General features: G+C 37.1%; 1 protein-coding gene across 1 annotated transcript in view; it reads left to right on the forward strand.

The window, feature by feature from the left end:
• EMB2458 (FtsH extracellular protease family) overlaps positions 1 to 22,943 on the forward strand; it is a 117,669-nt gene that overhangs the window by 45,398 nt on the left and 49,328 nt on the right. The window contains exons 9-12 of the mRNA XM_089982799.1: positions 4,076 to 4,197; positions 4,568 to 4,769; positions 7,481 to 7,609; positions 22,325 to 22,507. Coding sequence (XP_089838925.1) covers positions 4,076 to 4,197; positions 4,568 to 4,769; positions 7,481 to 7,609; positions 22,325 to 22,507 — 636 coding nt within the window. The remainder of the gene's footprint in view (positions 1 to 4,075; positions 4,198 to 4,567; positions 4,770 to 7,480; positions 7,610 to 22,324; positions 22,508 to 22,943) is intronic.

Below are 22,943 nucleotides of genomic sequence, written 5' to 3' on the forward strand. Positions count from 1 at the left end.
AAATTCGGGTCTGGACCCTCTCGGGTCCGAACCCACCCACACAGGTCCCCCTGCTCCCGCTCGGGGGTTTGCCACCTTATGACTCCCACACATGGGTTCAAGGGGAATGATACTGCCTTCCCGGGTTGGACAGAGGTACCCAGGTCCCCAGCAAGGCCCAGTAGGACGCCGGGGTCCTGCAGGTCCGACCCACCCTGCGGCGTGATCTCCATGGTGCGAGGCCACGAGCCCCATCCCGGGATAGGTCCCAACGTAACGCTGTGGTCCTGCAACTCAGACCCGACTTGCGACGCAGTTGCAGGGACCCGCTGCACCCCTTGGAGATTCAGTTGGGGGTGTACTCGAACATGGGCGACCCACTGTCGCTGCTGATTCGAGATGGAGGAGAGGTACCGGATGGGGAGAACTGCCGCAACCTGCATCCGTGTGCAAGGTTTCTTCAACGCCTTCTCATCGCATCGTGTGTTGGAGCGTCACCGGGGCCAGATCGACAACGGTAGTATTAACAAGGTTAATCGCGCTCGCGCCTAACTGATTCAATTGCACTGTGTGCGCATCCACCTTGGATTCAAGCGCACCCATCTGTGCCTCGACCCCGTCCATATGCTTCGATAGACCAGCGATATCCTTGCTTACTCGCGTCATACCCTCTTGAACCTTGGTCATCATGGCCATCAACTGCGCCATTGAGTCTTCGCTGCTGGTCGCCTCCCGTTCTTTTCCAGTCGCCGGATCGCTCCTCGCCTCTTGACCCATGTCGCTGTCGAAGGAGGAAAACCTTATGCTCTTATACCACTTTGATGCAGCGAGAAAACCGAGGCCAAACCTTTTCGTAACGGGTGCTGATGGAGATCTGTTGGTGCAGTGCGGAGGTCGACTGTCCCGACAATGGTTTATCGCTGGCTGCACTCTTCCAATGCACGACTATGCAATACACGATAACCCAAACAATGGTAGAGGCCAAGATGGGGCTCAGTTCAATTGAACCGAGCAACAGTTTATTAGAAATCTGATAAAAGGACTACCGATAGGTAGTACTTACAATAACATAGGAACAATATCAAATGGAAGATCAACAAACGTGATAAGCTAGAAAGAAGAATTAAAAAAAATAACATAGAAATGGACGTGCGGCTGGATGAAAATAACAAAGAGAAACTGAAAGAAATATGCCAATAGGAAAGAACGTGCCGCTGAAAATAAAATACCGAGCAAGCTTTCTTTTTTTTCAGAATTCAATATGCTCTCCTTCATGAAACCCTAGGCAGGGTATTAATAATGCCTGGCTGGATCTGGGTCTCGGGTCCAGTCCTTGGACCCGAGACGAACGCTGATTGCTACTGGATTTGGGGCGTCCCGGCTTGTGCCCTCCGTGCTCACCTGGGGTAGGTACGAAGGGACCTCTTCTCCGCGCCTCGGTTCAGTGATTCGGATCAGATCCACCACTTGGATCCGATCACTGATCCCATGGTACAAATCCAGTCCACTGCCTGGGTCAGGCTGTATGGACCCGGGCCCATCCTGCTCTGCATCAAGATCACACTCACAATGTGCACAAGCACAAGTCCACTAAGGGACAACACAAATAGGCAACAAAAGGGCAAATACAAGAGTAAAAAAGTATAGGATCTTATTGGGTAAGTGCTTGAGTAAAAGCATTGGGTTACAAGGAGGGGGAACACCCCTATTTATACACACAAAGGAGCCATAGAGCCCTTGGGTCACTCCCCAACGGCTAGAAATTGAGCCGTTGGGGAGGTCCCAACGACTCCATGTGGCTTTAACCACTATGACCTCAACTACAAACCAAATATCTAGTTTGTACAACAAATAAATAAAGGACTATTGTGCCCCCTAATGTGCACAACCTATTACATGACTAGTGAAAAGATGAAAATACCCCTAGAGGATATTTACCTATTACATCATTATAAATAATATATATATATATGTGTGTGTGTGTGTGTGTGTGTGTGTGTGTGTGTACAATATGAAACAAATATATATGTATGAAAATACATACATATATATATACATATACAACCTTACACATATTTCTGTGCATAATGTTGCACATGTTTCACTTTGAATGAATGCATGACATGATAAAATAAAATCATTTTAATGGGCTTATGCTGATTTTATGCAGAATCATGAGTATTTGTTTTATGTGTGTACTTGTGTGTGTGCATACACACACACACACACACACACAAAGTCGCACTCACTTCGAATGAAAGCATGCCATGATAAAATAAAATAATTTAATGGGCTTAAAACTGTATTTTATGCAGAATCATGAATTTTGTTTTATGTGTATGTGTGTGTGTGTGGCTGTGTGCCCAAACACACAGTCACACACACATGTGCATGTGTTTTGTGTTTATATGGCATGAGCATGACAATTAGGCATCCCAACCCCAAATCAACAAACTAATTCCTTTAATGTTGACATACTTTTATAAAATATAAGATAAGTATGCTGTTACTGCCTTCTTCACTTTTTAACATGCAGTCTCATGTATTCCTTCAACTTAGTTTGTCTCATAGTCACAAATATCGCAAAGATTTTGAAAATCTCACAATATTTTTGTGATACATCGCAAAAAGTATTTTTCCCGATATTATCATGAGTTTTTCAAAATCTCGTAAGATTTTAATATCTCACAATATTATCGCAATTTAAACATGATGAACAGGAGCAAGCAAATTTTTTTAAGGGGCAATTATGTACCTTTACTCACTTTCAAATTTTTGGAAAGAAGTGTTGTACCCTGCAACTCTTGCATATTCCAAATGCTCAAAAAGGAAAAGGCCCACGTGAAGTGTGCCAGTCCTTTTGCACCTTCCCAATGTAAAAACGGTATAGGGGAGAGGGTTCTTAAGTAAACACGGAAGGTTCCCTCCCTCCCCATCCTAAATGATATGGAACATTGTTTTCTCTACTTCTGTTTTAGCCCAACTTGCTGTCACTAGTATTTTGCCCACTCAACTATATATTTAGTACTTAATAAACAGTTTGTGATTTTAAACCTCTATCCTGCAACAGTTTTCTAAGTTTTTAACTAATTTATAATATACTGAGATTTTCCCTAGAAAAACAAAGTTTTCTAAAATCTCCTGAGATATTCCCTTGCCGAGATTTTCCCAAGAACATTATTTGTGACTATGGTTTGTCTTTTCAATTTAAACTTTTCCTTTAATCCACCGAGTTCCGGATGCCATTTTACGGAAAATTTTTTTCTCTTCTTGTCACTTGTGTGTGTGTTGCTTATCAAATCAAGGCCTTTCTGTAATAATCTCATCCTCCACCAGTCTGCCTTCTATCTTAAACTGTGTGTGTGGTGCCAGTCATTAAATGTTTAATTTATATGGTCTTCAATATTAGGCCAGCTACATATGTATATTAGCAGTGTTAACTGATCAACTTTTGGTAGCATTAAGGCCACAATCTGGGTGTGGGTTCTCTAACTAGACAACTTTTAAATTCTGTTCCAATATGATATGTGAAAGGACTGAAAATTTGTTGAGATTTTAATATTAAAAGGGAAAGTTTGTCAAGATTTAGAGATCCATTTAAGTTTCTGCCACTTCTGGATATCTTAATGAAATAAATCTTGGATGTTATTCTATTTGGAGTCTCATCATTAAGATAGAGGCTTTAATAGTGTCAGAATACAAATAAATGATTGGTTTAACATTTAAAAGGTTACTAGCATTACAACCACTCCGTTCAGTTAATTCATGACCTTTTGTTTCTTTTCATTAACTCCTGTTAGGGATGTGAACTGTTTGAGTTGCATTAACCTTGTGCATGGGCTCCGGAAGTTAATGCTTTCGTAGGCATGGTCGTTTTGGTTAATTTTTCTCCTTCATAATGAAGTATTCACTGTTCAACCAACAACTTCTATAAACCATTCAATCATCATTTCTCTTCGGAACCACCCACATTCCCAACCCCCACCACCTCAAGAAAAAGAAAAAGAAAAAGAAAAAGAAAGAAAAAACACCAGTATTACTTATCTAGGTCATTATTCTATCATTCTAATATTATTGTTATTGTTTGACTTTTCAGGCACCTGTTATAATCTTTGTTGAGGATTTTGATCTCTTTGCTGGTGTCCGTGGAGAGTTTATTCATACGGTGAAACAAGACCATGAGTCTTTTATAAATCAACTTCTTGTGGAACTTGATGGGTGAGGGCCAAATCTTACACTTATTACAGCAACTAGACCATTGTCAACTCTATGGGAATGAAAGTTGGTACTTGTTGGGTGTTATTATGTTATGAATAATTGCTTATGGATGATGTAAATTTTTGATATGATGTTCAATACTTTTAGATGATCATAATTCACAGGCATAATATTGGTTATGCGTTTTTCAGATGATTTTGAGATGATGTTGTTGCATCTAACGTGTATTATCTGTAGCCTTGATAGCTTTGATTTATATTTCAGAGGTTATTATTGCTCTTATCTTGTGGTGGTCTTTTGTGTATATAAATATGGATTGACATCTATCCTTTTATTTTTTTCATCAACAAAAGGTATAATGTTCATGCAGGTTTGAAAAGCAAGATGGGGTGGTTTTAATTGCTACAACAAGCAGCGTAAAGCAAGTTGACCCAGCTTTGAGAAGGCCTGGACGGATGGATAGGATATTGCACCTCCAGCGGCCTACCCAGCTTGAAAGGGAGAAGATTTTATATACAGCGGCAAAGCACACTATGGATGAACAGCTGATTGACTTTGTTGACTGGAGAAAGGTACGTTTGGTACTCTCATAAAGTCTGTCACATGGGCATGACAAAAAGGGATTAGTGCATGCCATTCTTGTGTAATTCCTTTAAGGATAGTGTATAAGGGAACAACACAAGGGCAAATTGGAGTATCCCTGTGACATAGCATAAAGTACATGTAATGCTATTCTAGTTAACCATGAACATTGTCTTCAGTATTGTTCTTCCTCATATTTTATTTCGGTTGGATTTGATGTCAGCTTCTGTATACATCAGGCTGTATCTGCATCATTGCTTGATTTTGTTCAAGGATATCTCTGTTGATTGATTCCTGTTGTTTAAATCCAAATCTTTCCTTGTCGATATACATGTACAGCTAAAGGAAACAAGTTGAGCAAGAATAAATTTTTTATTAGGCTGAAAATAATATCACTTTAATTCTTGAGGTTCCTTTTTCCTTAAAACTTATGGGCTATGTAACACAAACACTTCTAAAAGGGCAATGCACCCGTGTCGGTGCGGGTGCGACAGTTCGACATGGCTTCTGCAGTGTCAGATGTGGTCAACCACACCAGGATCCATTTCTATCCGAAACTGGACTCGGTTAACCTTAACCAAGTCCAGTTTATCTATATTATATACATAAATTCGTACGCACACACTCGCAAGTTTTTTGAAACTGCCATGTCGCCCTTTGCACCTTCACTTATATGAAATAGCTTATGGGCAAGAACAATGTTACTGGAGGCACATGCTGAAGGCCTGAGGCATACACTTTAAGGCAAAAAGTAGAGTTGTCGCCTCAAGGTGCTTAAGTGTGGCATGGTATCATTGAGGCTTTCACCTAGAACTGTTAAGCCAAAGGGGGCTGAGAGTCAATACTTGGTTTAGAGCCATTGGCTTGATCTATGATGGCTTGATTCATTTACAGCATTTATGTACACTCCCTATTTAAAATCTTTATGACCTGCTTACTGCTTCAAAAATTGCTCCGTGAAATGCTTTGTTTTATCTCTAAAAATATATACCTATTGCTAATGTTAGGGATGTCTATTGCAAACATTATGGAATAAATTTCTTGGTGACATTAATGTGTCTTCTTTTGGTGACAGTTTTGATTTGTATTTTGTAGGCTAGGTGATTTAATAGGTTACACCATTATTGGTAGTAGTGTTATGAAAAGGTGCATTATGTGCATGCTAACTTTAGAATGTGATGATGTGAGATCCAAATTGAAGTGTATTGTTAGAAATTTGAGTTATTCATTTTAATAGGTTCAATATAATATTCAGAAATCAACAATAGTATGACATGGAATCTAGAATAAGAAGTAGAAACTTGGCAGATATTTCCTAAACATAAGCACAAATGTGACAAAAGAGGGGTCTTAAACAAGTGCTGCAAATAAGCAACTCTTTGGCTAACTTTAGGAGCTTTAATGATATAGGGGTATCATTGTAACTTGACTTTCCCAAGGTTCTGTGGATAAGAGTTTTGCACTAAGGAGAGTCATATAAACAAAATAAATATGTCCTGAGTTGCTGCGCTGATAATTTGCAGGCTCAAGCAGGCAGTTGTCAAACTCTGTTCAGGCTGTATGTGTTTGTATCTGGGTCAAGGCTTATAGCAAACCCTACAAAACCAGGTTCTAAGTGGGGTTTAGCATGTTTCCTGATTACATGTACTTCTAAAATTTCTGGAAATTTGAATTTAGCAATGTCTGGCTTGATAATCGATATGCATTATTTTTGGTCGGCCCCTACCGCCATCAGATCCAACTCAGTGCATCTGCAACATCACAAAATTGGGGCACCCCCGGCTCTGATCCATCAATTCAATAGCTACCACTGTTTCTCTTATCTTGTATTTATGAGGGCAGACTTGAGTGAAAACCTTACTGCATTTGGAGTAAGTGACATTGTAGAAGACTCTGATGGGTACAATTTGTCATTGTGAAAAGTATTATTCAATTTGACTTCCAGGAAACTGTAGTGTTAGACATATCACATGATAAGACTATTTTCTCAACGATGGCGATGGGAGAATTTGAAGACGGGATGAAGATTCTTCTGTTATGACCTTCATCACTATGCCTGTTTCTTGGATGTGGATGTGCATACTGTCACATGCATGCAGACACATGCATACACACTTGGGTTCTCAAGAGTTAATGAATCCGTTCTTAGGTTGGTTGACGGACAATTAGTGGACGACATCATCTTAATTAGGTTAGGAAGTTGAAAAGTGATTCTGTTGATGAAGGCGTGATCGTTGTCTCATTTAAAAAAGAAATTTATATGGTACCAACATGAGTTGTATATCAGGAGCAAAAAACATGCAAACAGGATTTTGTATTTTGGATTCAATGTGTCAAGGTTCGAGAGCAATCACTTGCTGGAGTCTATATTTTTGCGCTGTTAAGAAATCCTACAGACAGGAGCTTGAAATGGACTTTGGGGGATAAAATGGAAGTGTTTTGGCAAGAAGGCTGCAGTTTGTGATAAGGAAGCCAAACATCTTCCACAATCTCCTACTTGCTTGTTTTCCAGAGGCATATGTTTTCTTTGTTTATTGTCATCTAATAGGCGTGTTGCATTAACCTTTTTTCTCCCTTTCAGTTATGATTTCAAAGACAAGATACAAGGGATCCTTGATCCCTACTTTTCGTAAACATTTTGTAATGACTGGTTTACTTAATTAAATATGATGGTGTATGTGATTGTTAATGTCTAATGCAGGTTGCTGAGAAGACATCACTTTTACGCCCTATTGAACTCAAGGTTGTTCCTATGTCTTTGGAAGCTGCTGCTTTTAGGAACAAAGTGCTTGATGCAGACGAGCTCATGAACTACTGTTGCTGGTTTGCAGTAAGAAACTTTTATGGTCCCCATACGGCCATACCCTTGTTATATTTTCCTTACCTATATATGGCAATTTTATGTCCATTATTCACTTTGCTTTTTGACTTACATAGTTTGAATGCAATTCGTGTAGTTGGAAATATTTTGTGTAAAACTAAAAAGACTTACTAGTTATTGATATTTTGGTTCTACTTTGTTTAAGTTGTATTATTTATCACTTAAGTCAATAATTGGTCCATCTATTTATTAATCCGGCATAAGTTGAGAACTTGAGATGTCAATTGTTGTTGGTAATATAAGCTTGTTGTTTGCCAAGCCATCTGGACTAGCGACTTTGGTTACATTTGTTAAGGATAGAGGTGACATCCTGCTGAGAGTAGTTTAATCATTTGTTCTGTATGTCCTATTGTAATCGGGTTTCTTTGTAAGAGTATTTTTGTAACATGCTGTTATGTTATATAAACTGATACATAGGGCGTCCTGTTAGTTCGTAGAGGAACGACCCATTGCCTCCTTTCTACCTCTCTCTCTCTCTCATCTTTCACAAGGAATCCCATGGCACCCTTCCCAATGACTGTAACTCTGCAAATCTGACATGGTATCAGAGCAGGGGCAAGAATAAGCACCTTGCCAATTCAAGGCTTGCTAGTACATGGTATCAGAGCAGGGGCGAGAATAAGCACCTCGCCAAATCAAGGCTTGCTAGTAGGATCTTTTCTCTATCTTGTTCTTTTATTCATTGTTTAAAAAAAAACCTATCATTTCTCTCTCAAAAAAACCCTAATCCAAAAAGGTTCCTTTGAGTTGATCTTTCTTATTGGATTGTCCTAAACCTTATTCCTTAACCCTATCCATCGTTTTTCTCTCTTTGACAATTCCTTTATTGGGTTGTTGTTATTCCTCTTATTGTTTCTTTCTTGATCTTTGCATATTCTTTCTTGTTTGTTCCTTTCCTTCGTATTTGTGTAGATACTTTTTGTGTGTTATCTTCATCTAACCCTTTCTACATATTAGTCTATCGACTCTATCCTCTTTTATTCTCCACGATTTTAAAAAACAACATATATTCTATTCTTGGGTGACATCAGCATAAGTTTGCAGGATCATGTCTGATATGTGACTTCTGTTTTCAACCAGCAAAAAAAAAGGATTGGCAAAAAAAAAGGAAAAGAAGCCTTCAAAATTTGGTTGACTTTCTCATCTCTCCCTCAATATCCTGATTTGGCATATTACCTTGACATGGCTTCCTTAAGTTCCAGTTCTCCCATTAATTCTTCCTTCCTTGGTCAACTTGTTTCCAACAAAGTTAGATTCTTCCAATTTTGTCACTTGGAAGAAACAAATCATTCCCTTCATCAACAACCATGGTTTGATGGGGCATCTCGACATGACTCTACCTATTCCTGTGGAGTTCATATTGCCATCAGAATCAAAGGATGTAAAACAAATAGATAAGCTTGTGCCCAATCCAGATTTTCCTATATGGTCCAAGAATGACCAACCTATTGTGGCCTACATCACGACTACTCTCTGGCGAAGTCTTGCTTCATATACCCACATGTGTGCTCAAGATGTTTGGTAGATTTTGCATCGTTGGTTGAGCAGATCGCAATGCTAAAAAGCTATCATCTGAAAGGAGAATTCAGGAGGATCGCCAAAGGAGATTCTAGTGTGATAGATTACCAAAGGTAAAGTTTGTCACAAATCAACTTCCTGTGATACATGCCCTTGTTGCTGATGAGGATATATGTATGTAGAACCTTTGGTATTTGGGACCGGAATTCAACATGTTTTTCATTATATATTTCAGACAAAGACCACAGCCTCCTTTTGATAAGTTGTGTTCCATGTTATTGGAGCATTAAGCCATGTTTGATCTTGGCAACGCCTTTGGAAAGCAGAATATGAATCAGTCATCTAATGATGTTCTATTTACCAGATCATATTCTTGACTCGGTCGTGGAGGTAGAGGCATAGGACGTGGTAGGTCCAATTCTTTTGGTAGAGGAACAATATTCCACCTACTCCTGGTAGTGGATCTCCTTCGAATGGTAATGTCACATGCCAGATGTGTGGCAAACATGGGCACACTAGTTCAGACTGCTGTTGGTGGTATATGCCCACATATCTGTAAGAAAGTGACTTTGAATATTTTAGGTTCGATAATGAACCCATACACATTAAGTGCGAATATACCCACTTAAGGGAACAACACAAGCACATCAAGTGCTAATACATAAACCCATAAAAGGGATAAATATGACTTAAAGTCATAAGTTGAATATTATTGAAGAAATAGGAAGAAGAGGGTAAAAACCCTATACAATGGAGCATAAGCTCCTTCAAGGAGAGTGAGAGAATTACAAGGGGAAAGCCCATATTTATAATACAAGCAAGGATCCACTTAGGGGGCTCCCAAAGGAGTCGTTGGGAGCCCCAACGGTCACATTTGTGACCGTTGGGGGCTCCCCAACGACTCTTTGGGGAGCCTCCCTAGGTGGCGCAAACCACTAAAAAAGAGAAAAATAAAAACGAAAAATAAAAGTAAAAATTACAAACATATTCCAAATGGAATATGCGTAAAACTGTGAAATGACTAAACTACCCCTATGCCTATAAATAGAAAAATATATATTTTATATATATATATAATTAAGATAATACATATGCATATATACCATATATGAATATGTATTATCCTTTATATATATATAATATATATAAGATTACATAAGTTGAATGATACATTTTAACACCCCCCCTCAAACTTTGCGTGGGGGAACGAAAAGATTGAAGAAAGCAGGAGGAAGACTCTCAAGGCTTCAAGAGCCTTCCGTACGAATGTCATTGCAAATGTCTTCCTCCAACGTCTTTAACGATGAGCACCTTCTATGATCTATCCAAGGTACTTCTTTTCCTCTTATCTTCAAGATCCTGTGGAACAACAACAAAGAAACAAGTAAAACATATCTTTGCACTTTACTCAATTGGAACATTTCTAACAAGCTTAATTGAAACCATATCGGATGACACATCCGCAAAACAATTGTGCAAAAATATAACTTATGCATAGAAATTTGAAGCACATGATAGGATAATTATTTTAGCATGAAAAGTAAATTTAGAAAACCAAAGTTTCAAAATCATACATCATGTTAAAGAGTGAGCGGAAGCAAATTATGCGGAAATGAATTGCAAGAATGCATTATGCATTTATAAGGTCCATCATTGGACAATCACAACCCCATAATGGGAAATAACAAAATGGTCCACTAAGGGACACCACAATAAGCCTACGAAGAGGCATAAGCTACATATGCTTTAATGAAAGAGGGCCTTAAAAGGCCATAATGAGCATATGCATATACTATCATGAAATGAATTAATACTTAAATAAAATCATTAATGAACATGCTTTAAACATGTAATGAAGTGTCAAACAAGAGAAACGAAGTCTCCAAGCATACTTTGGACAAAATAAACACAAGAGTTCACAAGGTTTTAAATCCATTTACGAGGCAAAACGAAGAGTGTTATTTGAGTAGAGAATCTTACCCATTTAGGAAAATCTCACTCAATTGACAAAAAATACATTTTGCATACAAAAGTGGCCAAAAAACCATAAGCACTTAATATATAGATTAAATGTCAAAAAATCAACTTGAGTTTAAAATATGCATATCAAAAATATGATTCACTTGAATATCTTAAAACACAAGTCATGAATGAAATTTTTCAAATTTCAATAATAGTTCATCAATTACAAACAACTATCTCATTAGTCCTCCAAAACCCATAAATCAAGTGTATAAGCTACTAGATCAAGAATATAAATATAATGCCATTAAAGGCCAAAGACACACACAAAGGTGTGAAAAAGAACCTCTTGTCTACATATAATAATACTTGAAATGAGTGCATCTACGACAAGAACAAGAGAATACACGCCAACATGGACCAAAAGCATCTCTTGTCTACGTAAAAATACACTCAAAACCAAGTATGTTCAGCTACTAGAACAAGAGTAACAAGCCAACCATGGGCTAAAACACAATACATCTCTTGTCTACATAAGATGACACTTGAAATGAGTGAAATAAGCCAACCATGGGCATATATCTCAGCGACTAGAACAAGAACACAAACACCAACATGGACTAAAATCACACACCATGGTGTGAATCAACGTGCCTTGTCTACATAAAATAACACTCAAGACAAGTGTGTTCAGCTACTAGACCAAGAGAGCAAAAGCCAACAAAGGGCTACCAATACACGAAGGTGTAATAAAATTCTTGTCTATATATGATGACACTTAGATAAGGGTTATAAAAGGAGAAGACTTTTGAGGTAATAAAACTTGTAATGACAAACATATATATAAATCAAACCTTGAATCAATAGAACAATATTCTTCAGAAATAATACCTATAAAAATAACATTTTGGAATAAACTATGTAAAAGTATCTTCAACAAGATACAACAACCGATAAAACAATATTCTTGAAAATAAATGTGTGAATATACGCACACCAAGAACATATGGAACACTTGTGCACAAAAGCACGAAATCACAAATGTGCAACTACACTCATAATTTTCATAAACAATAAAAGGTTGGGCAATAATCCCTAAAACCTTGATTTTAATATACCTTAAAACATTTTAAGGTTTCAAACATCATATATCCATCACATTTATATATAAATAAGAGCATCCATAAGATCAATGGCCAACATCAAACTAGTGACACACTCATATACCAAATCATTCTAGAGTCCCAAGATGCCTATAACTCACCTCAACCACCATCTATAATATGGTAAGTGGACAATCTAAAATGACATAACAACGAGTGACACACTCATAATTAGAGATCATATACCAAATCATTTTAGAGTCCCAAGGTGCCCATAACTCACCTCAATCACCATCTATAATATGGCAATTTGGACAATCTAAAATGACATAACACAAGGTGCCCTTAACTCACCTCAACAAACATCTCTAATATAAAAAAAAGGCCAAAACAATGATGCATTAAAAAAACATGTGATGGACAAATATAAATGCCACAAAAGGCAATAAACACTTTAGGAATTATTTTTCAAAGAAAAGAGGACCGATTAAAAATTGAATCAAAGGTCCAATATAATCAATCACAATAATATGTTTTATAACAACAATTTTGCATAAACACGAATTATGCTTAATCTTCAAAAGAAGTCATTTATACAAAAAAAACTTATTATGCAACTAACACAATTATGAAATATTAAGCAACATCATGCGTAAGAACCGATTTGGAATAATCAAAAAGTCAAAAACAAGCCTCAACTATGATAGATATAAAGTGCAACTAAATGCATACCAAGTGATAATAGATGCACTTTTATGCAATGCAAGATTTTTAAATGACAATAATCTTGAATGAGCAAATAACAAACTTAGGCCAATATAGGCATTCATAAAGATGGTGAAGTTTGAAAATCTTATGAAATCCACTATTGTAACTTAAAAAATGATGCTCACAACCAATCTCAAAAGATCCACAAAGGGTTACAAGTATTAATGAATCTTTGAAGGATATTATGCAAGGGAAAAGATACTCATAAATAATCTTCTCACAATAACCATGAAATCTTCATAAAAGATCATATACTCACAAGAAGATTATAAGGACCAAAAAGGCTCCTTAAAGAGAGCTCAAAACACACAAAATTCCCAAAGAAGGGGGAAACTCCACTAAAGTGAGAGAAATCCCAACAAAGAAGAATAATAGATTTGTTAAAAAACCTTATGATAAAGTAAGATTGTACTATGGCATAAATCTATAAAATTAAACATTTATTGAGGAAAAATTCAAAAAGCTCTTAAGTTTTATAAAAAAACATGACTTAATTCAACCAGAATTATATATATAAAAAAAACTTTCTTAATTAAATGTTGCTCATATAAAAAGGACACATTAGGTAAGTGAATCAAAACTTATTAAGGAATTTTTCATATATGCCAAGCATTTTTCGAAAAACTACATCTCACAAACATTTTAATCTTAACATACCTTTCTTTAAAGACTTACCACATATAAAAGGTATTCTTATAAACAAATATAGGTTTAAAATATAAATTCAAGGCTCCAATGGTCATAAATCTTTACCGACCCATTAAGTTTTGAGCAATCATATATCTAATTTTTCGCCAAACAAGTTATCGTTTTAAAAATTTTCAAAGAAAAACATACGAAAAAGTATGTATATGAAAAATATTCAATAGAGTATCAAGTAACTCAAATTTTTATAAAAAGACATAATGACAAAGAGTACACATAAAAAAGAACATATTAAATTCTTCATACAACACTTAAAGAAATAGAATGCATACCGAATAACTTTTAGAAAAGAGAGAGAAATGAATACTTCACCATTTTTCTTTAAAACTTTCTTGAATACCACACTTCCCGATGCACCAAAGAGCAACTCGATCTCAACCTTGCTCTGATACCATGTAAGAAAGTGACTTTGAATATTTTAGGTTCGATAATGAACCCATACACATGCACATTAAGTGCGAATATACCCATTTAAGGGAACAACACAAGCACATCAAGTGCTAATACATAAACCCATAAAAGAGATAAATATGACTTAAAGTCATAAGTTGAATATTATTGAAGAAATATGAAGAAGAGGGTAAAAACCCTATACAATGGAGCATAAGCTCCTTCAAGGAGAGAGAGAATTACAAGGGGAAAGCCCCTATTTATAATACAAGCAAGGATCCACTTAGGGGGCTCCCAAAGGAGTCGTTGGGAGCCCCCAACGGTCACATTTGTGACCATTGGGGGCTCTCCAACGACTCTTTGGGGAGCCTCCCTAGGTGGCGCAAACCACTAAAAAAGAGAAAAATAAAAACGAAAAATAAAAGTAAAAATTACAAACATATTCCAAATGGAATATGCGTAAAACTGTGAAATGACTAAACTACCCCTATGCCTATAAATAGAAAAATATATATTTTATATATATAATTAGGATAATACATATGCATATATACCATATATGAATATGTATTATCCTTTATATATATATAATATATATAAGATTACATAAGTTGAATGATACATTTTAACAATATCGTCCATCGATGGTGCCTATTCTGACAAGTTTTCGAGCTTTATCTGGAGTTCTTTTCGGGTTTCCGAGGCCACAATCACCTTCTCCAGGAATTTCGGCATCACATGTTTCTGTGCCTCCATATCTTGAGTCAGTGGCATCATATCAGGATCATGATGCTCTTAGCACTGCATTCAACCAGTTGAATCTATAGCAATCTCAACCTGTGAGTTCGTGGCCTTGAGATACATATGTGCCACAAAATAATAAGGGGTAGCAGACCTCTTCCTTTAAAAAATACTTAATATCTTGATTATGAGGAAACACATCATGTGACAGGAGATTCAGGTAAATGCATACATGCTATGCCTTATCATGGTTTGGGTCGATTATTACAGGAGATGGTAAACATCACCCCATTACTCATATAGTCACTGAATTGGTTCCTGCTAGTTATGGTTCCTTTTATCTGTCCAATACTCTTACTCCTAGTATTAAATGTAACCTTATTTCTATTTTTCAATCGTCTGATCAAATGAATTCTCGTGTTTCCTTCTTTTTGTCTTCTGTTTCTGTGAGGACATTCACACCAAGTGGATGTTTGTTGAAGGGAAGAGATGTGTTGGTCTTTATGTGGTGAATGAAGCTCCGTTGTCATCAGAATCTGCAGTGTCATCTTCTTCTTGGTGTTCATTGCTTTTGTTTGGAGTGAATCATCCTGATAGCGATAATGAGTTATGGCATTGTAGGTTAGATCATTGTAATTCTGGGTTCTTGACTCTTTTATGTAATTAGGATTTCATGCAGTTAGCAAATAAAGTCAAAGAGTAATTTATTTCTTATGACAATTGTCGTATTTGTAAGAGCCATGAATTACTGTTTGGACATTCTAATAAAAGAATTTCATTCCTATTTGAACATGTTCATTATGACGTTTGGGAACCAACTCCCATCATGTGTCGTTTTAAATCCATATATTATGTTATTTTTGTCAATGATTTTAGTAGACATACTTGGATTTTCTTTCTGAAGTCCAAGGACCAAGTCTTTGTTGTCTTGAAACAGTTCAAACCCTATGTCGAAACACAATTTTCTAGGAAGATCCTTGCCTTTCATAGTGATAAGGGTGGTGAATACACCTCAAATTATTTTGTTGAATATCTTTGTGATAATGGCATTGTGCATGAAATGTCCTGCCCTAGAACTGCAGCTCAAAATTGAACAGCTGAAAGGAAACACCATCACGTAGCAGAGGCAACTCTCATTATGATGGCTGTTTCTAAATTAAGGGCAGACTTGTGGGCCAAAGCTTTCCACACCACCATGTTTTTTATTAATCGGATGTCTTTGGATGAGTTGGATGGTGACACATTTCTTCAGACTATTTGGAAAACATCTGAAACTATTCCATTCTCCATGCTTTGGTTTCAAGTGTTACTCATATTGATGACTCTCTTTGGAATAAGTTTGCTCTTAAGGCCCAGGTCTGTCAATTTGTTGGCGATGACTATGAGATTAAAGGTTACATGTGTTTTAATTTGGAGACTAACCATCTTGTTATTTCCAGACATGTTATATTTAATGAAAATGAGTGCAGTTTCTGCTGAGGAACATAATCCAGATCAATTCAGGTATTTGATAAAGTTCTGTCTGGTATCAATTTCAACAGCATCCAATCGATCTCATCAACATGCAAGATCACTTTCAGGTCAAGTTTAGTGGACCAATAGTCAATTGGAGACCAGACCAGCCAGTAATGATATGCAGTTCAGTGTAATGGTGATCATAATTGCAACACCCAAAACAGTTTGAGTATTGATCAGAATAAAGAAATCAGGCCATTCACCACTGGCCCTGATAAAGACTCATTCAATTCAGTTTCAGCAGTTTTCCTTAGTATATAAGCTATGTAACACAGACTCTTCTAACAGGACACTACACCCGTGTCGCACCCACATCTATGCAGGTACGACACTTGGACACAGCTTCCTTTGTGTCAGGTGAAGTCAACCACACTGAGGTCCATTTCTGTCCAAAAGTAGATTCAATTAACTCTAGCGAAGTCCAGTTTTTTTTCTCTCTCTCTCTCTCTCTCTATATATATATAAATGCACACACATACACGTAGTGTTAACTTAAAACTGTTAAAAATTATATATATACACTCCCCGTACCCTCGCACCCAAGTTTTTTAAAGTGCCGCATCGCCGCATCCCCACCCACACCTATGTGACATAGTATATAAGCGTCCTAAGGTGCAACTGGAGCCAATGTCCACTCAGCAGGCTAATGTTGATGGAAGAACAATAAAAGAGGTTGTAGACAGACCTTAGTAGATAGTTGAAACATATTCTAACACTGCTGGACAACAAGTGCAATTGAGGAGATCTACTAGGGCGTGTCATCCGCCGTATAAGTGGGTAAGTTATGATGTTTTCTCTATTGATTTCTAATTGTTTGTGACTTGTATTAGTCAAGAAAAGGAACCGTGCAATTTTACTGAAGCGTGTAAGAACTCTTGGTGGATTGATGCTATGAATGAGAAAATTAATGCCTTTTATGAGTGTGGCACTTGAGAGGTAGTAGATAGACCCATAGGTAAAAACCTATGTCATAGGGATTCGGCCAACCGGGTGTCGCACCCGCGTCGACGCGACGCGATGCGGGTGCGGCACCCGGTGCGGTCAACCGGACCCTGGGTGTGGTCAACGCACTCAGGGTCATTTGTGTCCAATTTTTAGACAAAACGGCTGATTGATGGAGTATTTGTTTGCTTCTTGTAACTTGTGTTTGGTTGGTAAATACTAGCCGATACATATTCCTAGGCATCATGGAAAAAATAAGGACGTTACCACTAATGGTTACTTAAAGGGGTTTCATGAAAAATGAAAGAAGAATTAATTCTACATGTTTTTTAGCTACTTTTATCTTGGGAAGAAACTTCTTAGAGGCTAGCAAAGACGTAACAGCCGAGGGGTGGAGCTTTAACAAAGGAACAGACTGCTCAGTTCCCATTAATTACTCTCTCTCTCTCTATATATATATATATAAGTAATCAATAAATGCATTAGAAATGTTAATTGCTTTGACCGGTAAAATATCATGTCCATTTATGTTTTACGCCCTGTAGTGTAGGGATGAAAGTGGGGTTGGGTAGACCTGACCCAACCCGAATTGACCTAGCTCGACTTGGTCATGCCCAAGATGAACATTCATTAGTGTTAATGTCGTAAAGCGTAAGCCTTACTTTTTTTTTAAACAAAAAAAAAACAAAAAATATATATCCAAAAATATAAATAAATAAAAATGCTTTATTCATGAAGCACCAACCAATATAAAATAGAAAATATCAAATAAATACTGAAAATATAAGAATAACAAGTAAAACAATAAAAGTAATATTAACTCAACTTGATCTATCTAAGTATCTAACAAATAAAATATGAGCATTCAATGAAAATTTAACAAAATTACTAACAATCAAATTCCTCAGCATCATCATATAATGCACACAAATTCATCTAAAGTTCTAAACAAACATTAAGCTAATTTTTTATGTATGCTTGTTTGAAAAATTAGCTCTATCAAACTACTAACATCACACATAATAATCCATATCTATACTTAGTCCCACAAACAAAAAAACAACGTTTTCATTTATCAAAAACATATTTTTAATTTCCATGATCTAACAGTCAATTACACGTACATACACAGTCATATTCATATTTGCAAATAATGACATAAATTGAAAGTAACAATTTGACATGTACGATTTTTATATAAACAAACTAACAAAATTGACATATACAATTTTTATATACAGTCAGTTAATTGCAAAAAAAATCCAGTCATTTTGAAGAAGAAGAAGAAGAAGAAGAAGAAGAAGAAGAAGAAGAGGGAAGAAAAAGAAGGATGGAAGAAGAATGAGAAAAACAAAAGAAGCAAAAGAAAAAGACTGGAAGGAGAAGAACAAAGTTACAGAAGGTGAAGGAGAAGGAGAGCGAAAGAAGAACCGGAGAAGAAAAGGAAGGAGAGAAGAAGGGAACAAGAAAAAGAAGAAAGAAGAGGAGAAAAATAGAAGAGAAAGAAGGAGAAGAAGAAGAGACAAGAGAAGGGGGGGGGGTACGTACTGTTAAGATATGTAAGATATACATATACATGTGTATATGATTACATATACACATATGAATATGTATGATAAGATACAGATTTACATATACATACATGTATATGTATATATGTATACATATCTGTATATGTTTAAAGCAGAGTTGTCAGTTGAGGAAGCGGGAGCGGGAAGCGATACGGGAGCGGGAAGCGAGGCACTTTCAAAAATGTAGGAAGCAGGGAAGCGCAGCACCACTTAGAAGAAAATTATGAACCGTCTCGAAAGCGAAAAAATGAAAAAAATGGGGAAGCAAGGGGGAAGCACGTTTCCCATAAATGGGAAGCACGTTTCCCATAAAAGGGAAACACACTTCCCATAAAAGGGAAGCGCGCTTCCCAAAAAAGGGGGACGCTTCCCCTCACTCTTCGGAAGCACGGCGTTTCGCGCTTCGGGGAAGCATGCTTCCCCTTTACCCTAGGCGCTTCCGGTAACTCTGGTTTAAAGTGCTGTAAACCGAAATACCCATCAAGGGTATTTCGGTACTTTCACTGTAATAGGCGTCAGCCCAATAGGAGCTGACAATCCTTTTTATTTCTTTTTTATTTTCTTCTTTTTCTGTTTTCTTTTTTGCTTTCTAGGTTTTTGTAATATTGGGAGCAGCTCCAAGTGACTGTTGGAGCTGCTCCCAATGGTCATAATTCTGACCGTTGGGAGCAGCCCAACAGTCACCTTGGGCTGCCCCCCCCCAATGGTGATCTTGTTCTATAAATTGGCCTTAAAGGCCTTGTATTCTTTAACACTCTTATGAGTGAATTTATGCAATATCAACATTTGTAAGACCCTTGTGTGGGTAGTTTGGTGATTCAATCAAGCATACAACTTGATTGAGAGTTTGTTCTTACATGTTCTTGCATGTGTATCGGATTCGATCCATTTCATTACACGTATCTCTTCTTCTTCTTCTTTTGGTAGGGGTGAGAGAGAGAGAGAGAGAGAGAGAGAGAGAGAGAGAGAGAGAGAGAGAGAGAGAGAGAGAGAGGTAAAAGAAGGGGAGTGCCTAAACCATTGGGCCTCCCTCCTTTTATTCCTTTTTACAAACTAGTTTTGGGTCAGACGGGGGCTTTGACCCCCATTTGACCCAATACATTTGAGGTGTGCACGTGCCTCAAGGCCGTGAAAAGATAAGGTGCAATATGATTGCATAAATATTTGTGCATTAAGCACCTGATCACCCTCCATCTTGGGGACAAGGTCTATCAGTTGTGTGGCCCAAGGCCTGATGGAGGGCAATCAGGTGCTTAATGCACAAATTTTGTGCCATGTGATTGCACCCGATCCGGACTCTTCAAGGCCTATGAGGCGCACGCCTTGGGCCTTTTGTGTTATATACATGCACAGGGCTTCACCTTGAGGCGAGACATGTTTTTTGCACCTTAAGGCACGTTTTTAACACCATTGGATGAGACTATAATATTAAATATAAGGTTGATGGTAGCATTGAGAGATATAAGGCAAGATTAGTTCTCAAAGGGTATAACACATGAAAATGAACTTGACTTTGTTCAAACCTTTAGTCCTGTCGTAAAAATGGGGACTATACGAGTTATCCTTTCACTTGGTGTTACCTTTGGTTGGCAGTTGTATTAGCTTGATGTCAGGAACCCGTTTCTTTATGATGATTTGTATAAAGATGTGTATATGGACATCCTCATAGCTATCCTGAAGGTAATGTTGCAAAGACAACCTTGAGATTAAGAAAGGCTATTTATGGACTTAAGCAGGTTTCTCGAGCATGGTTTGATACTTTCAGCACAACAGTGTGGTTTTCATACGTAGTCAATGTGTCTATTTATTCACTCACATTGATGATTATAATATAACACTGATTCTTGTTTATGTTGATGGTATAATTATTACAAAAGTTGTCACTCGTATCCAAGATCTTAAGATCTTCTTGCATGATAAGTTTCACATGAAGGATCTTAGTGTTCTCAGGTATTTTCTTGGTGTTCAGATGGACATGACAACTAATTCTTTGATTCTTACACAAAAGCAAATATGTCCAGGATCTTTTGCAACGAAGTGGTATATCAGAATGTAAGCTTGCTAAGACACCAATGACATTGAATACAAATTGCATGAAGTGAGGGTGATGATTTGCTTGCCTCCCCAGAAAGATTCAAAAGCTCCTAGACGAAAATGGACGCTCACACGATTCAAATTGCATTAAATGATTTGGGCCATTTTATCTGAGAGAAAGTGGAAGATAAAGATGTGTAACCCCTATTTAATTCTGGAGAAAACCAAGCGGCTGATCTCTTCACCAAACCATTGCCTTTATTTCGCCATTGGATGCTTAAAAACAAATTGTGCATGGCCTTGACTCATGCACAGTTTGAAGGGGAGTGTTAAGGATAGAAGTGACGTCCTGCTGAGGATAGTTTAGTCATTTGTTCTATATCAGTCCTATTGTAATTGGGTTTCTTTGTAAGAGTATTTTTGTATCATGCTGTTATGTTATATAAATAGATACATAGGGCATCCTCTTAGATTCATAGAGGAACAACCCATTGCCTCCTTACTACTTCTCTCTCCTATCTCTCTCTCATCTTTCACAAGGAATCCCAAGGCACACTTCCCAAGGACTGTAACTCCACAAATCTGACAACATTTTCCATCCAAACAAGATGATGGTCACTGTTTGTATTTCTTGTTTTGACCATCCTCCATTGTTCTTTATTTCCAAGAGGGAAGAAAAAAGAAAATGGTACTCCTGAAAGAAGTGCTATCCTTTAGCTTCTAATCCGAACTGCAGATCTTGCCTGCGGGAGCCCAAATGGGCCATTTACCAGCTGTCTATGGCTTCTGAAGCTTCTCAGATTTTAGGGATCACCATTATACAAAACTCTCTCTCTCTCTCTCTCTTTTAGTCCTGCATCTTAAAGATATAGTTGTTGGCCTGCAATTTTTCATTGTCATTCCCTTATCTTGACATAATTATTGTCTTGGAAGCTATAATAAATCAAGGTTCGAGCTAGGTTTACCCTAGAAATGTCTGGTATTATTTGGTTTATATGGAAAATGACTAGAACTGTGTAATTGTATGCTAAAATGGGTTAGTTGAACAATAGACTTATTTCCTTGACTATTTATCCAGATTGGCCAAATTAATTTATGTACTAACTTCAGAATCTTTTAAGATAAGGATAGAAAAAGTTTTGGCACTGGTTTTAACATCATTGTGATTTTCTGCATGGCAAGACCGTTTGAGTTTAGTTAGTATGCCTTCTTTGGTTATACTAAGTATGTGTTAAACCAATTCATTGCACAGATTTTTTTCAATTTAGAATGGTCAAAAATAAATTTTTTTAATTATGCAATGCAAGGACGTCTTTCATTTTCTGAAGAATAATTGCCAGTCTATTGTGGACCTTCTCTCTTTTCATTGAATGGAAAACTCACTTGGATGTGGTTTTGACCTTTTTCTTTTGTAGAGTTTGAGTAGCATTGTGCCAAATTGGTTCCGGAAAACTGCATTGATGAAGAGGGCGAGCAGATGGCTGGTGAATCATCTTGGGCTGACATTGACAAAGGGAGATCTGGAATCAGTGGTTGATCTAATGGAGCCGTATGGACAGATAAGCAATGGGATTGAATTTCTGAGTCCTCCCCTTAATGTAAGGAAATCTTTGGATATTGAAAAGATCCGTGCTTTTAATTTTTGTCATGTTGAGTTATTTTTTTTCTTGAATTGTCAATATTAATTTTGTCTTTTGAAGGCTAATACTAAATTCCACTAGCTGGCCAACTACTTTTTCTATAGTTTTTGTGAATGGATCTCTCATTTGACGGGCTGTGTGGGTGTTAAATTTTCTCATAAAAATAGTTTTCTTAATAAATGGAAATTATTATATGTTGGCTTATATGTGATAGTGGGACAAACAGCACCTACTATCACAAAATGAGGGTTCTCATGGTCAGATCACTGAAACGAGAGTTACTTTGATGTTTTCCCGACCACACCTTTGATTAATTTATGGAAGGTTTTATCATGTGTTTTCATTGCTTTCTTTTCCTGAAATGTATTTGTTTTTGTTGTTGTTATGAGTTTCA

The sequence above is a fragment of the Nuphar pumila genome, chromosome 12 (genome assembly GCF_984573655.1).
Source record: "Nuphar pumila chromosome 12, dmNupPumi1.hap1.1, whole genome shotgun sequence".
In the NCBI taxonomy this organism is placed as follows: Eukaryota; Viridiplantae; Streptophyta; class Magnoliopsida; order Nymphaeales; family Nymphaeaceae; genus Nuphar; species Nuphar pumila.